This window comes from Muscardinus avellanarius, assembly GCF_963383645.1.
Source record: "Muscardinus avellanarius genome assembly, chromosome: 11".
NCBI classification, from domain to species: domain Eukaryota; kingdom Metazoa; phylum Chordata; class Mammalia; order Rodentia; family Gliridae; genus Muscardinus; species Muscardinus avellanarius.
In genome coordinates this window covers 76,903,348-76,921,597 of record NC_137797.1, presented here as the reverse complement: position 1 = coordinate 76,921,597, position 18,250 = coordinate 76,903,348, and the positions used below count along the sequence as shown (strand labels likewise).

At 35.8% G+C, this 18,250-nt stretch overlaps 1 protein-coding gene across 1 annotated transcript in view; it reads right to left on the bottom strand.

Annotated features, from left to right (window-relative positions):
- Positions 1 to 18,250, bottom strand: part of NELL2 (neural EGFL like 2) — a gene marked incomplete at its 3' end in the record, with an annotated part of 418,867 nt that overhangs the window by 19,353 nt on the left and 381,264 nt on the right. Inside the window, exon 16 of the mRNA XM_080706086.1 lies at positions 6,023 to 6,163. Coding sequence (XP_080562212.1) covers positions 6,023 to 6,163 — 141 coding nt within the window. The remainder of the gene's footprint in view (positions 1 to 6,022; positions 6,164 to 18,250) is intronic.

Here is an 18,250-nt window from a genome sequence, read left to right as displayed (position 1 = left end):
CAACCACTTTGGAAAACAGTATGAAGGATTTTCAGAAGAGTGGGAAGAACTTACCATATGACCCAGCAATACAATTTTGAGTATCTACTCAAAAGAATGGAAACCAAACTACCAAACTAATGCATGCTTACATGTTTATAGCTATGTTTATGTCTGTACAATTGCCAAAGTATAAAGCCAGCCAAGATGTCCATCAACAGATGAATGGATTACAAAATTATGGGATATATACAAAATGGAATTTTACTTAGCCATAAAAAGAATGAAATTATGTCATTTGCAGGGAAAATGGAACTGATGAACATTATGCTAAGGAGATTAGTCATAAAAAGTAAAAATACTGGATGCTCTCCCTAATATGAAGAAGCTAGGGAGAAAATGAGTCATAGAAGGAATTGACAAAGAAGAAGGAACTTTAGGTGAGAAAATAAGGTGACCTAACTGAGGGTGATGGGAGAATGGAAAAGGGAAATTATCTTTATCACATGATGTACATTCACAAACATCAGTCAATTAGTAAGCCAAACAAGAGAATGAGAAAAGAGGCAGGGAATGGGGTCAGAAGTGGGGAAAGAAAATGTATGCCTCTACCATCTTGTATCCCATCGTATGACTACAATGCACCAAAAAAAATTAAAAATATTGAAAATTAAAAAACTAAACTTAGGCAGAAAAAAGTATTGGGTTTTGCTCCAGAGTGAAACAGAATTTTAGCCACAGTAGAAATGATGGTATGGACTAGGAAAATCACATTGATATCTTGGGGATTAAGTATCTAAATCTCTGGAATAAATGGATGAGCAAAATAACATACAATTTGTATGAATGCTGCTTAAAATGTGGGAGATCATGCAACTATAGCATAAAAACTAGTGCAAAAATACAGTTATTTATTCATGTCTTCAAGTATAAATCTTAGACTTCATAGTAATTTTAAGTTCACTGCTGGGGTTTTGTCCATTTTGAAATGCTTTTTCTTTTAAAGCAAAAGAAAAATGGCACCTTTCCAAATATAATCATACTCTTAAAACTAAATCATCCTTCTAAATACTAATATTACAATTCTACAAATCACTGAAATTTCAGTAAATGGCTAGTTGTTCAGTCTTTTTTACTTTTTATAATACAGGTAGGTTCTTTGAAAATATTCTTTCAGAGCATATAGTATTTTGACAGAATACTAGATTTTTCTAATAATTTTTAGAATTTTATTGGTAAATAATAATGGAATTATCTTCCAGAAGAGTAGTTTTATAAAAATAAAAAATTTCTGTATTTATAAAATTTTCCTTTTATGTGTAAGAATTTTCCTTTTCTCTGAGGTTTAATACAGAATCCTTTACTTTGCCATCTTATATTTATCAAGTGTTATTTAAATGTTTAGTTTAATTGTCCTTGTTACTTTCTGGTCTGAACATTCATGAGTGCACTAGATATGTTTTATCTTGAATACTACTATATAACTACTTAAATATGTTATGCATACACACACACACACACACACACACACATATATACATATACATATATCCACTATATTTTACAATCATATCTAACTCTATCACAACATATTTATGATTAAAAGCTCATCTATCTAACTCATATCTCAATTTTTTTTTTTTTTGGTGGTACTGGGGTTCCTGGAAGCCCTTCTACCTCTGAGCTACACTCCCAAACCTATTTTTACATTTTTATTTGGAAACAGGGTCTCTTAAGCCACCACGCACGACTGGCTTCGAACCTGTGTGATCCTCCTGTTTCTGCCTCCCAAGCACGGGGATTACAAGCATGCGCCACCACGCTGGCTCTCAATTTTTTATTAGACAAATAAATATCATCTATGACGTGCTAGGCATTGTTTTAGGTAACAAAGATGGAGCTAACATGGAGACATGTTAGCTGACAGACAAATAAGATCTACAACCTCTGGAACTTACATTCTTATTCTTTTTCTTACATTTTTTTAATAGACTGTGGATTGAACTCAGTGGCATTCTACTTCTGAGTTACACCCCAGGCACCCCCGCCTTTTTGGTGGTATTGGGGATGGAACCCTTCTACCTCTGGGCTACACTCCCAGACCTATTTTATATTCTTATTTGGAAACAGGGTCTCTTAACCCAGTGCAGCTGGCTTTGAACCTGCACGATCCTCCTGTCTGTGCCTCCCAAGTGTGGGGATTAGGAGCATGTGCCACCACGCCCAGCCTCACCCCAGGCCCTTTTAATGTATGTGTCTGAAACAGGATCTCACTAGGTTGCTGAGAGTCTTGTTACATTGTTGAGGCTGTCTTTGAATCTGTGATCCTCCTGGCCCAGCCTTCCAAGTACTGGGATTACAAGTGTGCACCACTATGCCTGGCTAGAAGTTTACATCCTAAATCAGATAATTAGTGATCAAACAACTAAATATATGATATTGTTTAAGGAGAATTTATGATTTCAATGAATAAAAGTGAAGCACAGTAAGTATAGTTTCAGAAGTGGGAAGCTATTTCAAATTGGAAGTCTAGAAAAAGTTATTTGCAAAGAAATCTGAATTAAAAGAAAAAAGAAGCATGTAAAATATGGGGAAGGATAATACATGCAAAGCATATAGCATATGCAAAAATTCTGTTTAAATGACAAGAAGGCCAGTGGTGTCTACCATGTGGTCTCTCTGGGCAGGGTTTGGGTTTCCCTCTGAAGTTCCAGGAGTGTGGAGAGATGACTATTATGCTCTGACTTCAGTTTTAGAAGAACTCATCTGGGTGCTATAGAAAAAAGCCTTTACAAGAATTGGTAGTAGAAGTAGGGAGACTGAGTTGGAGCTGCTGTTGTGGTCCAGAGAAAGAGAACAGTGCCTCTAACCAAGGTGGCAACAGCAGAGGAGATGAGCGGTCGTCAGACTGGGGATGTATTTTGAAATAGTTGAAATAGTGAGATTAGTTGATCTGCTGGATGTGCGGTATGAGGGAAATGATTTTGTGATGTTGGTCTCAGCAACAATGTTTAGGAACTGTCAGAATTTAAAGAGTAAATCAAAAGTCATATTTTAGTCTTATTAGGTCTGAGTTGCTTATTAGAGATTTAAGCTGAGACACTTCATAGGCTATTAGATATATGAATCCATAGCTAGGGAAGAGGTCTGGATGGAGAATAAACACACAGACATTTTAAACCATGAAATGATTTAGAGTTTGAGAATGCATAAAGGAAATTGTCAGGGCTTGAGCCCTGGAGCATTGGGACATGTAGTTCTCTACAAAATGAGAGGAGAGGCCTGTAGGCTGAGAGATATCTAGGAGAAGGTATTGTCTCCAAAGACAAGAGAAGAGAGCTATGTTTTGAGAGAAAGGAATGGTCAATTGAGTCAAAAGTCTGAATCATCAAGGGAAGAGACAGTGATTGATCAGTGAATTTAGCACGATGAAAATTATAATCTTGAAAGGAAAGAATCAGCAGTAACATTGGGACTAAGCCTCACTGGATGCAAGAAGGCAGAGATAACAAGTACAAAAAGTTCTTTCAAAGAGTTCTGGTCAACAAGGAACAGAAAAATAGGGGCTATGTTTGTAGAGTAAGTGATGTCAAGCGAGGTCACTCTTTACATTTTAAAGATGGCTGCTATGCTGCAGTGTTTGCATGCTAATGGAAATGGTGCAGTAGGAAGAGAAAGTGGATACATTGAAAGCAGAGTCCCCAAGGAGGTGAGATGAGATGTAAGGTACAATGTAGGCTTGATTTTTTAAGGAAAATGGCTACTTCATCCAATAAAACAGGAAGGAAAGGCAACAGCAGACACAGACATAGATGGCTCAGGGAGAAGTAAAGTAGTTCTCTGTTGACAACTTATGTTTTCTCAGTAATAGAGGCCATGATAGAGAATGAAGAGAAAAGGAGAAATATCAAAAGTTTGAGGATAGAGAAGAAGGTATACTTTGGTTGTGTCACAGATGGAGGATAAATTAATGAAGAAAATGAAGCAGGAATACTGGAAGGCCTACCAATAGCACCATGACTTCAAAATACATTCCCCTATTCCCACTCCAGAGAAACCCAAAGCAAGATCACAACACAGCCCAACAGCTTGACTGACTTCTCATGAGATCCCGAACCAGAAGCATCCAGCAAAACTGTGCCCAGATTTATGATCCACAGGAAAGGTGATATATATGTGTGTATGTGTGTATATATATATATATACACACATACATACATACACACACATATATGTGTGTGTATATATATAAAATCTCCTAAAGAATACCTTCCACTTGAGGTTGTGGTCATATATTTAAAAGACAGTGAGTATAGTTACAAATATAAATCCAGGCTGTCAACAGAGATATGTATTTTACTATTCATATCCAAATGCATAGAACAGAAAATTAAATACAAGTTATACCTAAGGATAAGTTGAAAGGGTGAGGTGGGGGATGGGGAGATAAAAATGAAGATGTGTTTTCAGATTTATATAGTTTTGTATGATTTTCATTATTTGGAGTTAGCTTGTATTCACTCCATAGTATATTTGTTGTTCAATATAAGTAATTATAGGTGTTCCATATCTGGGCTGATGGGACAAAATGGATTAATACAACACTATAAAATACAAGCAAAGTAGCTAACTAAGGAAGACCAGAATCACCATTTGTCTCTGAACTACAATCTGTGGTTTTTGGCATTCTCTACAGGGCTGGATATTCATCCTGGGATATTCACAAGTGCACCAGGGTTAAGTGATTATTAACAGATGCCAGATTTTAGTCCTTGCTAAGGTAACAACATTCCAATTCCTTTGTGAAAATCCTGATGAACTCTGCTCAAGGTCCAGAGCTCCTTCTGCTATTTTTGGCAAAGCATACTGGAAGTCTTGGCATCTATCACCCAAATCTGTTTTACTTTTCTTTGTGTGAAAACCCTTTGAGGCCCAAGGATAAAAGATGGCTTAATATTTAGGTATCAATTACCTTTATGTTAGATTCTCAAAGGCTTTCATTGACCATATCACCTAATTCCATTATTCTTTTAGGCTTTGCTCTATGAAAGTATAAATACAAGTGAAGAAAACAAATTTTGTTTTGTTTTCTATTCCTGTGCCAAGAATTCTTATGGCAAACTATTTCAGTGTTGGTTATTTTTCTGGCAATTATTCACTAGATTCTGCTGCTTTTCTTGGTTTCTAAAATCATGCCCCTTAACAGAGAATGTAGAAGAGTAGAGTTGTTTGTCATTTTACTGAAAACAATTCAAAGCTAATGGTAAATAATTAAATATAATCTGATTGAATTTTTAGTCCAACTAGATTAAAAACTTCTTGGATGCAGGGACTACATCTTATGAAGCCAATATTCAACATTCACTAAACAGTTCTTACTTTGCCAGGCAAGCAGTATGTCAGGAATATCCCAGAATAGCACGCACTTGGCTACACCAGTATCATCATATTTTTCTATCACATTTTTGCTCTATTTTGCTCTCTTATTTTCTTTCTCTACCTATCTTGAAAAATATTTTTGCATGCTTCTATTTTAAAAAGTTTACATGATAATAGGGCTTTATCATAATTAAACGTCTTTCAACAGTTTCTACTATTTACAAAAAAGTGATATTAATGTCACAAATTTTATCTAAAAGTAAATTATCAGCCAGGCGTGGTCGTGCACACTTGTAACCCCAGCACTTGGGAGGCTGAGACAGGAGGATTGCACAGGTGCAAAGCCAGCCTCAGCTACTTAGTGAGGTTCTCAGCAACTTAGTGAGACCTTGTTTCCAAATAAAGTATAAAATGGGGCTGGGGATGTAGCCCAGAGTTAGAAAGCCCCTGGGCTTCACCCCCCACCCCCAGTACCACAAAAAAGCAAAAGTAAATTATAATAATTAACAAGCAAAAGTTAGATGTTAACATGTTTCAAAATTACTGTTATATATATGAATAGCAAAAGTACTAATGAGTTAAATATTAAAACACTGTTCACTATGTACATCTTGTATGGTCTCTAAGTTAAAAGTTCTTGAACTCTACATCTCCTTGTACTGACCTTCACACGATTCTCCACTTGGTGAAAACATCCCATTGTCATGGTAGCCATCTCTGCACTCACAGTGGTACCATCCCGGCAGATTAATGCAGTTAGCACGACTGTCACATTGAACAAAGCCATCAGAGCATTCATCAATGTCTGTTTGACAAAGAAAACAAAAGTAACATTTCATACATTTGTTTGTGTTTTCTCTTAAAGAAACTAGAATATTCTGCTACAGGATACTAGTGTTTAATGCCAGTAAATGCTTGAAAGTGAGAAAATATAAAATAAAGTCACTTGGTTGTTAAAAGCTCTACAGAAAGAACGTAGTGGTATCAGTAACAGTAGAAACATGTAAAAGCATCTCTGTGGCAAACGTCATTCAACTATAAAAACTGGACACTAAATGTGATGGTTATAGGTACTTCTCACCAAATACTTTCAGCTCTCTATGCTCTAGGATTACAGTTTTCCAGTGCTTTCGAGTTAAGATGCAGGCATGCAACTCTCTTAATCCGACTAGGGATGATATGCTTCAATTCTAGGCAGCGTCTTTAAAATGCAGTATGTGAGTCACACGTACACTTCCCTATCACAACAACTGACAATTCCACAGGCTCTAAAGCCCACCCTGAGTTCCTCAGGGAGGCTGGGATGGTATACATTTCATACCTACCTGGGATGGACATGGAGTATGAGCAAGAAACCAACATTGGTTGCTTGCAGTCATTGAGATGTTACGGTCATTTATTACTATCAGCATAACATAACCTGACATGACTAGTACAGAACTCATCTTCAACATATATGGGAATATGGTTCACGCATTAGCGCATTTTAAGGGTAAAGATTGTTTATGCCACTTTCACCTTGTTTCACATCTATTTCTTCAATAAACCCTCAAAAAATCTTGCCATGCAGACAGCATGTTGAATATTTGAGAAAGCTGAAGCAAAGGGATATTATGTAATTCTGGATCCTTTGGTTTGATTAAGATTCTGAACCATTGAGGCTTCCAAAATATCCATATGTGCCTATTCCCATCTTGATATCCCCCTGCTATGACTGAAGCTTCCACGTGCTGAGGCAAGGTGCTCTTTCCTTATTTGATTTCCACATCAGCACATTCCGTGATGCAGCGGCCAGGTCGAATGGAGTCCCTCTTGATGAAGGTAAGTCCAGATGCTCTTTTGAGTTCTTTCCCCTCAGTCAACCTTGCAGAATTTATTTTAAGTTTCATCTAACTCCAAATACATGGAAGCATATATTACTTTTGTTTTCTTTTTAAATTCCTCTTATGATTCTGGTGCTCAATTTTGAAAGAGATAAATTAATGAATACATAAGTAAAAAGTCAAAATGCTAAGTCATCACTCATTTGTTTCTTGATAGAGTTCCTTCAGCAAAGCAGTATGCAAAAATTCTTAGATTCATCATATTAGGTAGTAGGTCCAAAATACGTATTTTATAACATTAACGCTTTAACATTATTTCTGAACTATGCATGTGTTTGGCTCTCTGATGCCTTTTCCCAAGAGTCAATTACTACTGCCAGTATTTCCTACTGACAAAATAATTATTAGTGGCCAAATCAACACACCGTTGATTTCCTGACACATAGCTACTGTGGACTGCTTCCATTTACTAAGGCTTCAGAGGTTTTATAAAACAGCTTATTTGTACTTCAGGGGCCTCCCTAACTGATGAACCTCTGATCATGAATGCATCCAGAGTGCTATGCTCATTTCAGCTTTATACAGTCTTTTCTTCTATCCCAAATGATGCATAAAATTGATTATGTCATTTCTTAAGTGCATGGACAAAAGAAAGCCAGTTGAGGTTTAAGCTTTAGAAGGGAGTTTCATTGGAAGAAATCTATGAGGCGAATGTTTAGAATCTCTTGGAAGTTAACTGTTACACAGTTTTCTCCACTGAAACAACTTCCCTTCCTATATTTAGTCTTCAGTTTAGTCCTTTTTTGCATTCTTAACATAGTTGTAAGGTTATATTGCAATCATTACTTTTTCTCTCTTACCCCTTTTCCAGTCACCAGACACTCTCTTATACTGCCTTATGCCCACCCCCCTGTATACAGCACACTTTCTTTCATGTACAAATAAACTCTTTAAAGTTTAGTGAAAGCGCTATGCATTGTATTATGTAACATTTTGAAGACTGGGGATACAAATACATGCCTTCCAAAATGTAGTTTCATATTCAGTTTGAGTATTATTTTATTATTTAACTATTATTACTAGTTGGCACTTTACAGGATGAATATTAAAATATACTTCATTCATCAATATAGCATTCAATATTTATTGGATACCTGTTACGTGCCAAGTACTAAGTGCTGGAAAAGAAAACATGTCAAGACAATTTCTGCCTTCACTAAGTATATCACTCATTTAAATTGAGATTTAGCCGGGTGTGGTGGCGCACGCTTGTAATCCCTGCACTTGGGAGGCAGAGACAAGAGGGTGGCACAGTTTGAAGCCAGCTGCGTGTGCTGGCTTAGGAGACCCTGTTTCCAAATAAAAATGTAAAAATAGGTCTGGGAGTGTAGCCCAGAGGTAGAAGGGCTTCCAGGAACCCCAGTACCACATACAAAAAAAATAAAATAAAATAAATTGAGATTTATGTTAAGAAAATTAGATTTCTGAAAGTCTGAATTTACCATCACATTGGACAGTGTTTACCAACATATATCTGCCACCAGTGAGATGGTATGTAGGTCATAGCAGGTAAATACCTTATTTTAATGGCTTCACATTTATTTTCTGAATTACTTCTATTTATAAAAAGTGATAATTCATTCACAGGAATGAAACTCTCAGTAATAAAATTTGAAAGTGAGAGAAATTACTGAAACAATGTCAAGTAAATATTGGTATATGGTATAGAAATATGATAAAAATATGAAGTTTTAAAGCATCAATATACAGTATAGAGCAATTATTCACCTTTTAAGGAGATTTGCCAAGTAATTCCTATGTAGCAAAATGCCTTAAATCATCTGAGATTCCATTTATGAAAGATATATATGTCAAGGCTCCACTTTATTTACTTGCTACCATTTAGGATAGGGAGGAAGAACTGTGCAACTGTATTCTTTACTTTTATTTTTCTGCGGATTTTAGTTTGGGAATTTAAAATTTTCTTTATTTCAGCCTTTTATTTTGAGATAACTGTATTTCCACATGCAATTGTAAGCAATAACACAGAGAGATCCATTTATATTACATTTACTTAGTTCCCCAAGTGGTAATATCTTGAAAAACTATAGCACAATATTATTACTAGGATGCTGACATTGTACAGTCCAGATGGAGAACAGCACCCTCACCAGGCTTTCTCCTGCTGCCTCACACAGTCACGCCCCTTCCTGCCTCCCTTTTTCTTCCTCCCTCCCCTCTCTCCTTCCCTTTTCCTCTGCTTCTCCCTCCCTCCTTTCCTTCCTTTTATGTGGTACTGGGGATTGAACCCAGAGGCTTTCTACCTCTGAGCTACATCTCCAGACCTGTTTGTTTGCTTTTGAAACAGGGTCTCACTAGGTTGTGAGTCTCCTTAAGTTGCTGAGGCTGGTCTTGAACCTTTGACCTTCTGTCTCAACCACCCAAGTAATGGGATTACAGGAATGGGCCACCACTCCCTGCCATGCCCATTTCTTTATTGCCCAAAACACTCCCTAACACCTGCCAAACACTAACCTGTTCCCATTTCCACAATTTAACCTTTCATGATTGCTATGTAAATGGGATTACATTTCATCATTTAACATGATTCTATATATAAGTGACAAGAAGAATATTTGTCTTTTTGCATCTAGCTTTTTCATTTAAGTAATGCCCTTCAGGTTGATCTGTTTTGTCACATACAACAGAAGTTTGCCATTCTTTACAACCACAAATTTTTGTCTATCCATTCAGCCACTGATGAACCTTTAGGTTGATCCCATAGTTTGAGTATCATGGATTTTTGGATACTTTGTTAAAAAAAAAATTTGGCTGAAAATACATGGATGTATTCCTGGGTTCTCTGTTCTGTTTCCTTGGCCTATGAGTCAATTTTTATGCAAATACTATTTTGATTTGATTACTTTGTAATAAAAGTAACATTTGAAGTTAGATAATGTTATGGTTTGAATATAGAATATTCCCTAGAAAAGCTCATGTACTGACAATGTAAACATGTGCAGAGGTGAAATATTCACATCACGAGGGCTTTACTCTCATTAGTAATGAGATTAATCAATTTAATTAATAATTAATTCATTTTATATAGTAAATTATTCTTAATAAATTAAAAATGTACCCATTGATGGATTTATAATTTGAAAATATTTATTGGATGGTAACATGAGCAGGAGGGTCATGGCTAGAGGAGGGGGGTGTTATTAAGTACTATATATGCCCACAGGCCCTATTTTCTCCCTCTCTCTGGCCTCCATGATGTGAGAAAAGCCTCCCTCCGTGCACCCTGCCACTACCATTCATGTTTCAGAGCTGGCCTTATGCTCTGAAACCTTTGAAACCATGAGCCTCAGTAAGCCTTCCTTTCTCTAAGTTGTTCTTACAGGAATAAAAAGGCTGACTAAAATAGAAGTATGATATCAATATAATGCCTCCAGTTTACCTTCTTCTGTTCAAGATTGCTGTGGCTATTCGGGGATTTTGTGGATCCATACAAATTGCAGGATTATTTTTTATAGTTATATGAAGAATATTATCAGTTTTTTTATTTTGAGGTACTGAGGATGGGACTCAGGGGCATCCTACCTTTGAGCGACACCCCCAGCCTGATTTTTATTCTTTATTTTGAAACAGGGTCTCACTGAGTTGAAAAGGGCCTCATAAGTAACTGAGGCTGGCCACAAACCATGATCCTCTTGTCTCAGTCTCCCAAATGCTGGAATTACAAGTGTGCGCCACCAAGCCCAGCTCCAATTTTTTAAAATATACTTTTATGGATGCATTATAGCCTCATATCATAATGTAAATCATATCAGGGTCATTAGATTTTTTATGGGAATTGAATTTAATCCATAGATCACATTTTAACAATATTAGTTCTTTTAATCCCTGGTCATAAGATATCTTCCATTTATTTGTGTTTTCTTCAATTTTTTTCCACCAACGTTTGAAAGATTTTAGTGTATGGATCTTCACCTCCTTGGTGAAATTTATTTTTAAACATTTTATTTTTATATGTATTCTATGTGGTATTGTTTTCATTATTTATATTTCAGTTAGTTCAGTTTTGTCAAAAATACTATTGATATTCATATGTTAAATTTTTATCTTGGAATTTTATTAATTTATTAGTTTTAACAGTTGTTGATGAAAACTTTAGTGTACTCTATGTAAGACAATATCCTTGAAAAATTAAATTTTTTTCTGATTTGTATATATTTTATTTCTTTCTATTACCTAACTGCTTTGGCTAGAGCTTCCAGTAAGTAATATCTTGAACAGAAAAAGCAAGAGTAGATATCCTTGTCAGTTTCTAAATTTTAAAAGCAAAACTTTAATATTCCACATTAAGTATAGTAGCAGCTATTGTCTGAGAACCTTCTTCCTTCTCCTCCTGTTCCTCCTCCTCTTGTTCCTCTTCCTTTTCCTTCATTGCACTAGGGGTTTAATCCAGGGGCATTCTACCTCTGAGCTACACCTTCAGCCTGATTTTATTTTTTATTTTGAAACAGTCTCACTAAGTTGCCGATGGCCTTGCTAAGTTACTGAGGCTAGGCCCAAACCTCCTATTCTTCTGTCTCAGCCTCCCAAGTACTGGGATTATAGATGTATACCACTGCACCCAGCTTCTTCTTTCTTTAGGTATGCATTTATTGCTATAAACTTCCATTTTAGATCTGTTTTGTTATAGTCCATAGATTTTCAAGACAGGTCATTCAGAATAATCCCTATGCCTGTGCTTCTGCCCTGTCATATTACTAGGAGGTACCCTAAACCCAGGACCATCATGATTGGTGCAGTGCCACTGAGGCTAGTGAAGAACCTTGGGTGCATCTGAAACCCTCAGACCTGCTTGCTCCTGAGATTTTCCAGAACCCAAGGCCTCTGAAGTCTGTCAGCTGATGGGGATACAGGCTAGAGGTTGAGCCCGTTTTACAAAGACTGTTAGCACTTGTATGACCCCAGGGAAGTTGAGGAGACTTTTCTGGTGCTGAGTTCTATTTTGTTGAGCCTAGTTCTAGGGACCAAGGCAAAGGCCTAAGATGGCTCCCTGGTTTTCCCCAAGTGGACAGCATGTCTTTCCACACTGCTGCCTGGGATTCAGGGAGGGGTGATGTGGGTAAAGTAAACCTGTCCTTCCAATCCTCTTTGATGCATCTTTTCTTCTTTTTGCAGAACCATACACAGTGTTCTTTCCCCTCATTTCCTTAGCTTTTGTGAATGGGTAGTTGTTTAGACATGTTTGTAGGAGAGGAAGCTGGAAGACAATCACTATTTTGCCATTTTGCTTCATTTTTCTCTTGTCCTAATTTTGATTTGTTTATACAAAAATTTCTACTTGGATGAGGGTCAGTAGAACTCTAAGGTGAAAGTGAGCTTGAGTATCAGAAGGTGTATCCATTTGGTTCATGGTTCTAATTAAATCCAAAGATCTAGTAAAATAAATAGCTTCATCTATAAGCTATTTAATAGTACACATCTACTTATATACCCAGTAAGTAACAAATGAAGAAGTAAAATGTAATCTACAATTTATGAACTGAATATATTTTATTTTTATACAAATTAGAACATTTGTATAATATAAATGCAGACATCATTTATTTCACACATGCCACATAGCCAGGTGCAGTAGTGCACGCCTATAATCCCAGTACTTAGGAAGCTAAAACAGGAAAATTACAGGTTTGATGATAGACTCCGCAACTTAGTGAGATCTTTCAAATTAAAAAATAAAATAGGGCCAGGAGGTATAGGTCAGTGGTAGAGTGCCACTGAGTTCAATCCTTACTACCAGAAATAAATATATGTATATACTATTTTTCATGTATTATATAATGAGAAAAATAGAAAAAAAATCATTTCTTGGATATTTTCTTTAGGTATGTTGAAACCTAATTTTACACCAGGTATGGTGGCACATGCCTGTAATACCAGCACTTGGGAGGCTGAGACAGGAGGGTTGCACAGGTTTGAAGCCAGACTCAGCTACTTAGTGAGGCTGTCAGTAACTTAGTGAGACCCTATTTCGAAATAAAGTATAAAATGGGTCTGGGAGTATAGCCCAGAGGTAGAAAGCCCCTGGGATCTACCCTAAGTACCACACACACACACACACACACACACACACACACACACATACAAAAACTAATTTTACATCATCCAACTGAATTTGATATACAGAAAACAGAAAAACTAAGAAACAAAAGCTATTTCATCTTATTTCATAAAAGAACTAATGAATTTGAACAAATTACTGAATAAAGGTTTCTAGAAATGTTAGTATAGGTTGTATATGCTCATATAATTTAGTTTTACTCATAAACACCTTAATGGTATACTAAGTAGGTACAGTATATAAAATATAAAAATAAATGTTTAAAAAATCATTTCATTAAATATACATGCAAACACACATATATGTACATATATAAATATATATATGAATGAATGAAAAAATATTTAGTTTCTTAATTCCTTAGGGACAATTAGAATATTTTCACTATCCACATTTAGAACAGCCAACTCACAATATTACATGCTGTCCCATAACACAGAAAATGGAAAATCCAAAAGATGTTTAGCTATCCAATGACAGATATGAATAGCATTCATACCCCAGGGATCAAAATCAACTTAGATACTAAAATAAAAGCTCAGGAAATTAAAGCAAGAATAAACAAGTGGGATAGTATCAAACTAAAAAGTTTCTTCTCATCAAAGGAAACTATCAATAACCTAAAGAGGAAGCCTAAAGAATGGGAAAGGATCTTTACCAGCCACCACTCTGACAGGGCTAATATCCAGAATATACAAAGAGCTCAAAAGACTCTACACTAGCAAAACAAACAACCCAATCAAGAAATGGGCAAATGAACTAAATAGACACTTCACAAAAGAAGAGATACAAAGGGCCAATAGATACATGAAAAGATGTTCTACATCACTGGCCATCAGGGAGATGCAAATCAAAAGTACACTGAGATTCCATCTAACCCCAGTCAGAGTGGCAAGCATAACGAAATCAAACAACAACAAATGCTGGCGAGGATGTGGGGAAAGAGGAACTCTTTTACACTGTTGGTGGGAATGCAAACTAGTTCAACCACTATGGAGATCTGTGTGGAGATTCCTAAGAAAGTTGGGAATAGATCCACCATATGATCCAGCTATACCACTCCTGGGTATCTTTCCAAAGGGGTTGAATTCAGAGAAATACAGCAACATATGCATACCTATGTTCATAGCAGCACAATTTGTAATAGCCAAAATATGGAACCAACCCAGATCTCCATCAACAGATGAATGGATAGCAAAATTTTGGGAAATACACACAATCGAATTCTATTCAGCCATAAAGAAGAACAAAATTATATCATTTGCAAGAAGATGGAAAGCCCTGGAGAACATTATGTTAAGTGAGATCAGCCAAGCACAGAAGGAGAAGGTACATATGTTCCCTCTAATATGCCCAAACTAGGAAACACAGAGGATACCAGTGGGACTCCAGATAATGGAGGGGAAATATCAGCAAAGTTTGAATGGAAAGATAGGAGAGGAGGAAGGCTTATCTTGATTAATGAGGGTCTACACCTGAACATGTGTAAAATTATGAATATGACATAATTTTAACCTGGACAACCATTGGTGGGAGGGGGGAAGGGAAAACAGGGGCGGGGAGGAGAGGGCACCAAATATAGTTTAAATGTATACTATTTATGTTCAATAAAAAATTGTTAAAAGAAAAAAAAGACACTGCTAAGAATCAATTTTCTAGAAAGCATATATGTTCTGAAGCAGTCATTTTTTAAAAAAACAAGTAAAAAAACCCCAAAAAACAAAAAAACCCAAAAAATAAACAAGGAAAAAATGGATGAATTTTTAAAAAACTTATATATGTCAGTGTCTTATTTTATTTTTCTCCCTCATGTTTGGCAGCAGAAGACTAGGCACATCTTATGATGCCCATAGACCACTGCTTCAGAGGTAACCAACTGAAGTTGGTTTTAGCCATGAGCATTCACAGGGTTATTTTAGAAAGTAACAAGTTATTTCTTTATAAAATTAAATGTAGTTATAGAATAAGACACTTGAGTGATAAATACTCTTTCTTGTGTGTTATGAACAATAATAAAATGTGCAAATACTTAGAACCATCTACACCTAAAATGGACCCTAAAAATACTTTGACCCTCTCCCTTTTACACTAAAAGAAAACTAATTAGTTGCTATTCCTATACTGAATACATTAAAAAGAAAAATAATCCAACTTCTTTTAAAGATGAGCACATTATTTTTAGTGGCAGAGTCATATTAGAGTACTGTTTTTCATACTATTTATTGTTAATAAAGTATGACATCATTTCTCATAAAATACTACTTGTTTTATTTATATCACTATCCCATGCACTGGCAGTTAAATAATATTGATAAACAGCAGGCAATTAAAGATCTTCAAAACAATTAATCAAGTCTTGATTAGCCACATGCAGGCTATTTGCTTTCTAGATTATCTATAGCACTTTTTTTTTTTAACCACAAGGTCATTTTCCTCTGTCTTTTATTGAGCTTCTGGGGATCTGCTTTCAACATTTAGGTGTGAGAGTTCAGGGAATATGAGAATCATATTACTTTTTAGGAGCTATGCTAAATTTGTTTATAAAATCTTATCTGAAATTTCATGTAGGAAAATTGATTTTACAATAAATATTTTGAAGGTACAATATGATAATACATGCAGACAGACTTTGGAAACCACAAAATTCTCTCTATACAAGTTGGATAATAATATTACAGATTTAGTGAAAATTGTTTTGTTGCTTTATAGTTTATATTCAGGAAATTAATATATACAAGTAATGTGCCTGTGTTTGTTATGTTTCTATCAATTTGAAACTCACTATGACATATAATTACAATGCACCAAGAATAAAAGTATAAAAAATTATGGGTTTAATGACTGGTATTAAAAATGCACAGATTCATTATACTCTTTGGTCCTAACAGCAACCAGGTAAGTATTCTTAACGCTATATGATAGACAAGAGTGTGGTGACAGCAGATGCGTTGTTCAAGTCCATGTGCTAGACCAGAGCTCCGACTCTAGGTCCAGTTCTCTTTTCTTCAGAGTATGCTGCCTCTCAAGACCAAATATGTGGTCAATCAGAAATTGCCTAGTAGTTAGAATATCTTAGTATATATCTTAATGTGAGTGAATTATAGCTCCTTAGTTTGTTAGCTATGGAATTTTGAAACTCTCTGAATTTTCTGAATTAGAATTGGAAATGAAGCTTAGCTGGGCGTGGTGGTGCACGCTTGTAATCCCAGCATTTGGGAGGCTGAGACCTGGAGGATCGCGGTTCGCGGACAGACTCAGTTACTTAGTGAGGCCCTCTGCAACTCAGTGAGACCCGGTTTCAAAATAAAGAATAAAAAATAGGGCAGGGAGTGTAGCTTGGAGGTCAAATGCCCCTGGGTTCCATCCCCAGACCCGGGAGAAAAAAAAAAAAAAAGAAAAAAGAATTGGGAATGAAGCTAGGCCTCAGAGGGAAAGTAGTACCTGGCTTATCTCAGTTTTTGATATGTGCAAACTGTATCCCTATATCTAGTTGCAGTCTCATAACCTTGGGAGCTGTTTTGAATTTCTCTAATAAAAGGATTATAGTATTTTAATTAGGGAAAATAGCAGGAGAAAAAATAAAGCATGTCTTCTTAAATGCTTATTTTCAGTGGGTATACAAGCTCGTCTGGTGTGCCCTGTGTTCATGTCAGGTTGGCGCATGTCAAGTTGCCATGTTTGAGGGAAATGCCAGAGAGAGACAAAGAAGATTGGGAAAATGTGAGCTTTTTGTTGTTTTTAGTATCTTATTTTATCATCTGTTTTTTTTCTCTTCAGAGTCTTTACATAAGCTGTCCTAATTACCTAGAATATTCTTTCTCTTTCTTATGCCATCACCTGGCTTATTAACAACCTTTCACCTGTGTGTGTCTCACAGTAATAGTCATTTTTTTTTTTACAGATTCTTTCCTTGACTCCAGAGGCTATGTTAAATCACCTGTCATTCATAGTTTTCCATATTTCTCCTTTAGTTTGAATTGATCATACTTATAGCAAGACTTTAAAAACACTGTGGGGAGTTAAGGAGGTCTAAGTTTGCACAAACATTACACTGACTTAATTCATACTCTGGAGAAAGTCCTTATATTTTATCCCCTTTTTAAAAGTATCTTGGCTTTTCAATTTGTGTCTTTTCAGTTAAAATTTAGGTTTAGTTTGTAAACTTCCCTCGACAAAACAAAATTAAACTAAATAACAAAAAATAAATGGAGAAAGAGGGCTTGCGTTGATTCTATATATAGATTTAGGGAGAACTAACATCTTTATGTTTTTGAGGTTTTATGACAGTGAGGTTATTCATATGGTATATTTCCTCTTTTTTGTGGTGCTGGGAATTGAAAGTAGAGGCATTATACCTCTGAGCCATACCTCCAGCCCTATTTGATTTTTTATTTGGAAACAGGGTCTTGCTGAGTTTCTGGGGCTAGCTTTTAACCTATGGTCCTTCTGTCTCAACCTCCCAAGTTACTAGGCTTACAGGTGAGTGCCCACAATGCCCAGCTTTTTTTCTTTAATATTTTATAGATTTCTAGATGTATGTCTTGTGCATATTAATTTTGCGTTCTTTTTTTTTTAAAAAGAAAACAGCTTTATTGATGAAAATTTACACAGAAAATCATCAGCAATTTCATGAGTTTTGACACATATATACTACTACCACAATAAATATATAATACATTTCCTTCACCCTAACAAGCTTTCATTCACAATGGCTTGGAGATAATACTTTTTAAAGATGTTAGCTTAGTATTTGTTTCTTTGGATAAGTTCTATGTAGGTAGAAACCTTGCTTATTTTTCACTCCTATTTCCAACACCTCACAAAAAGTCTCAGCCCATGGTTAGAGATTCATAAGCATTTGTTGAATGAATAGATTTGTTACATCAAGTACCAGTGAAAAACTCTATGCCACACTGAGTCCTGCCAAGTCTGA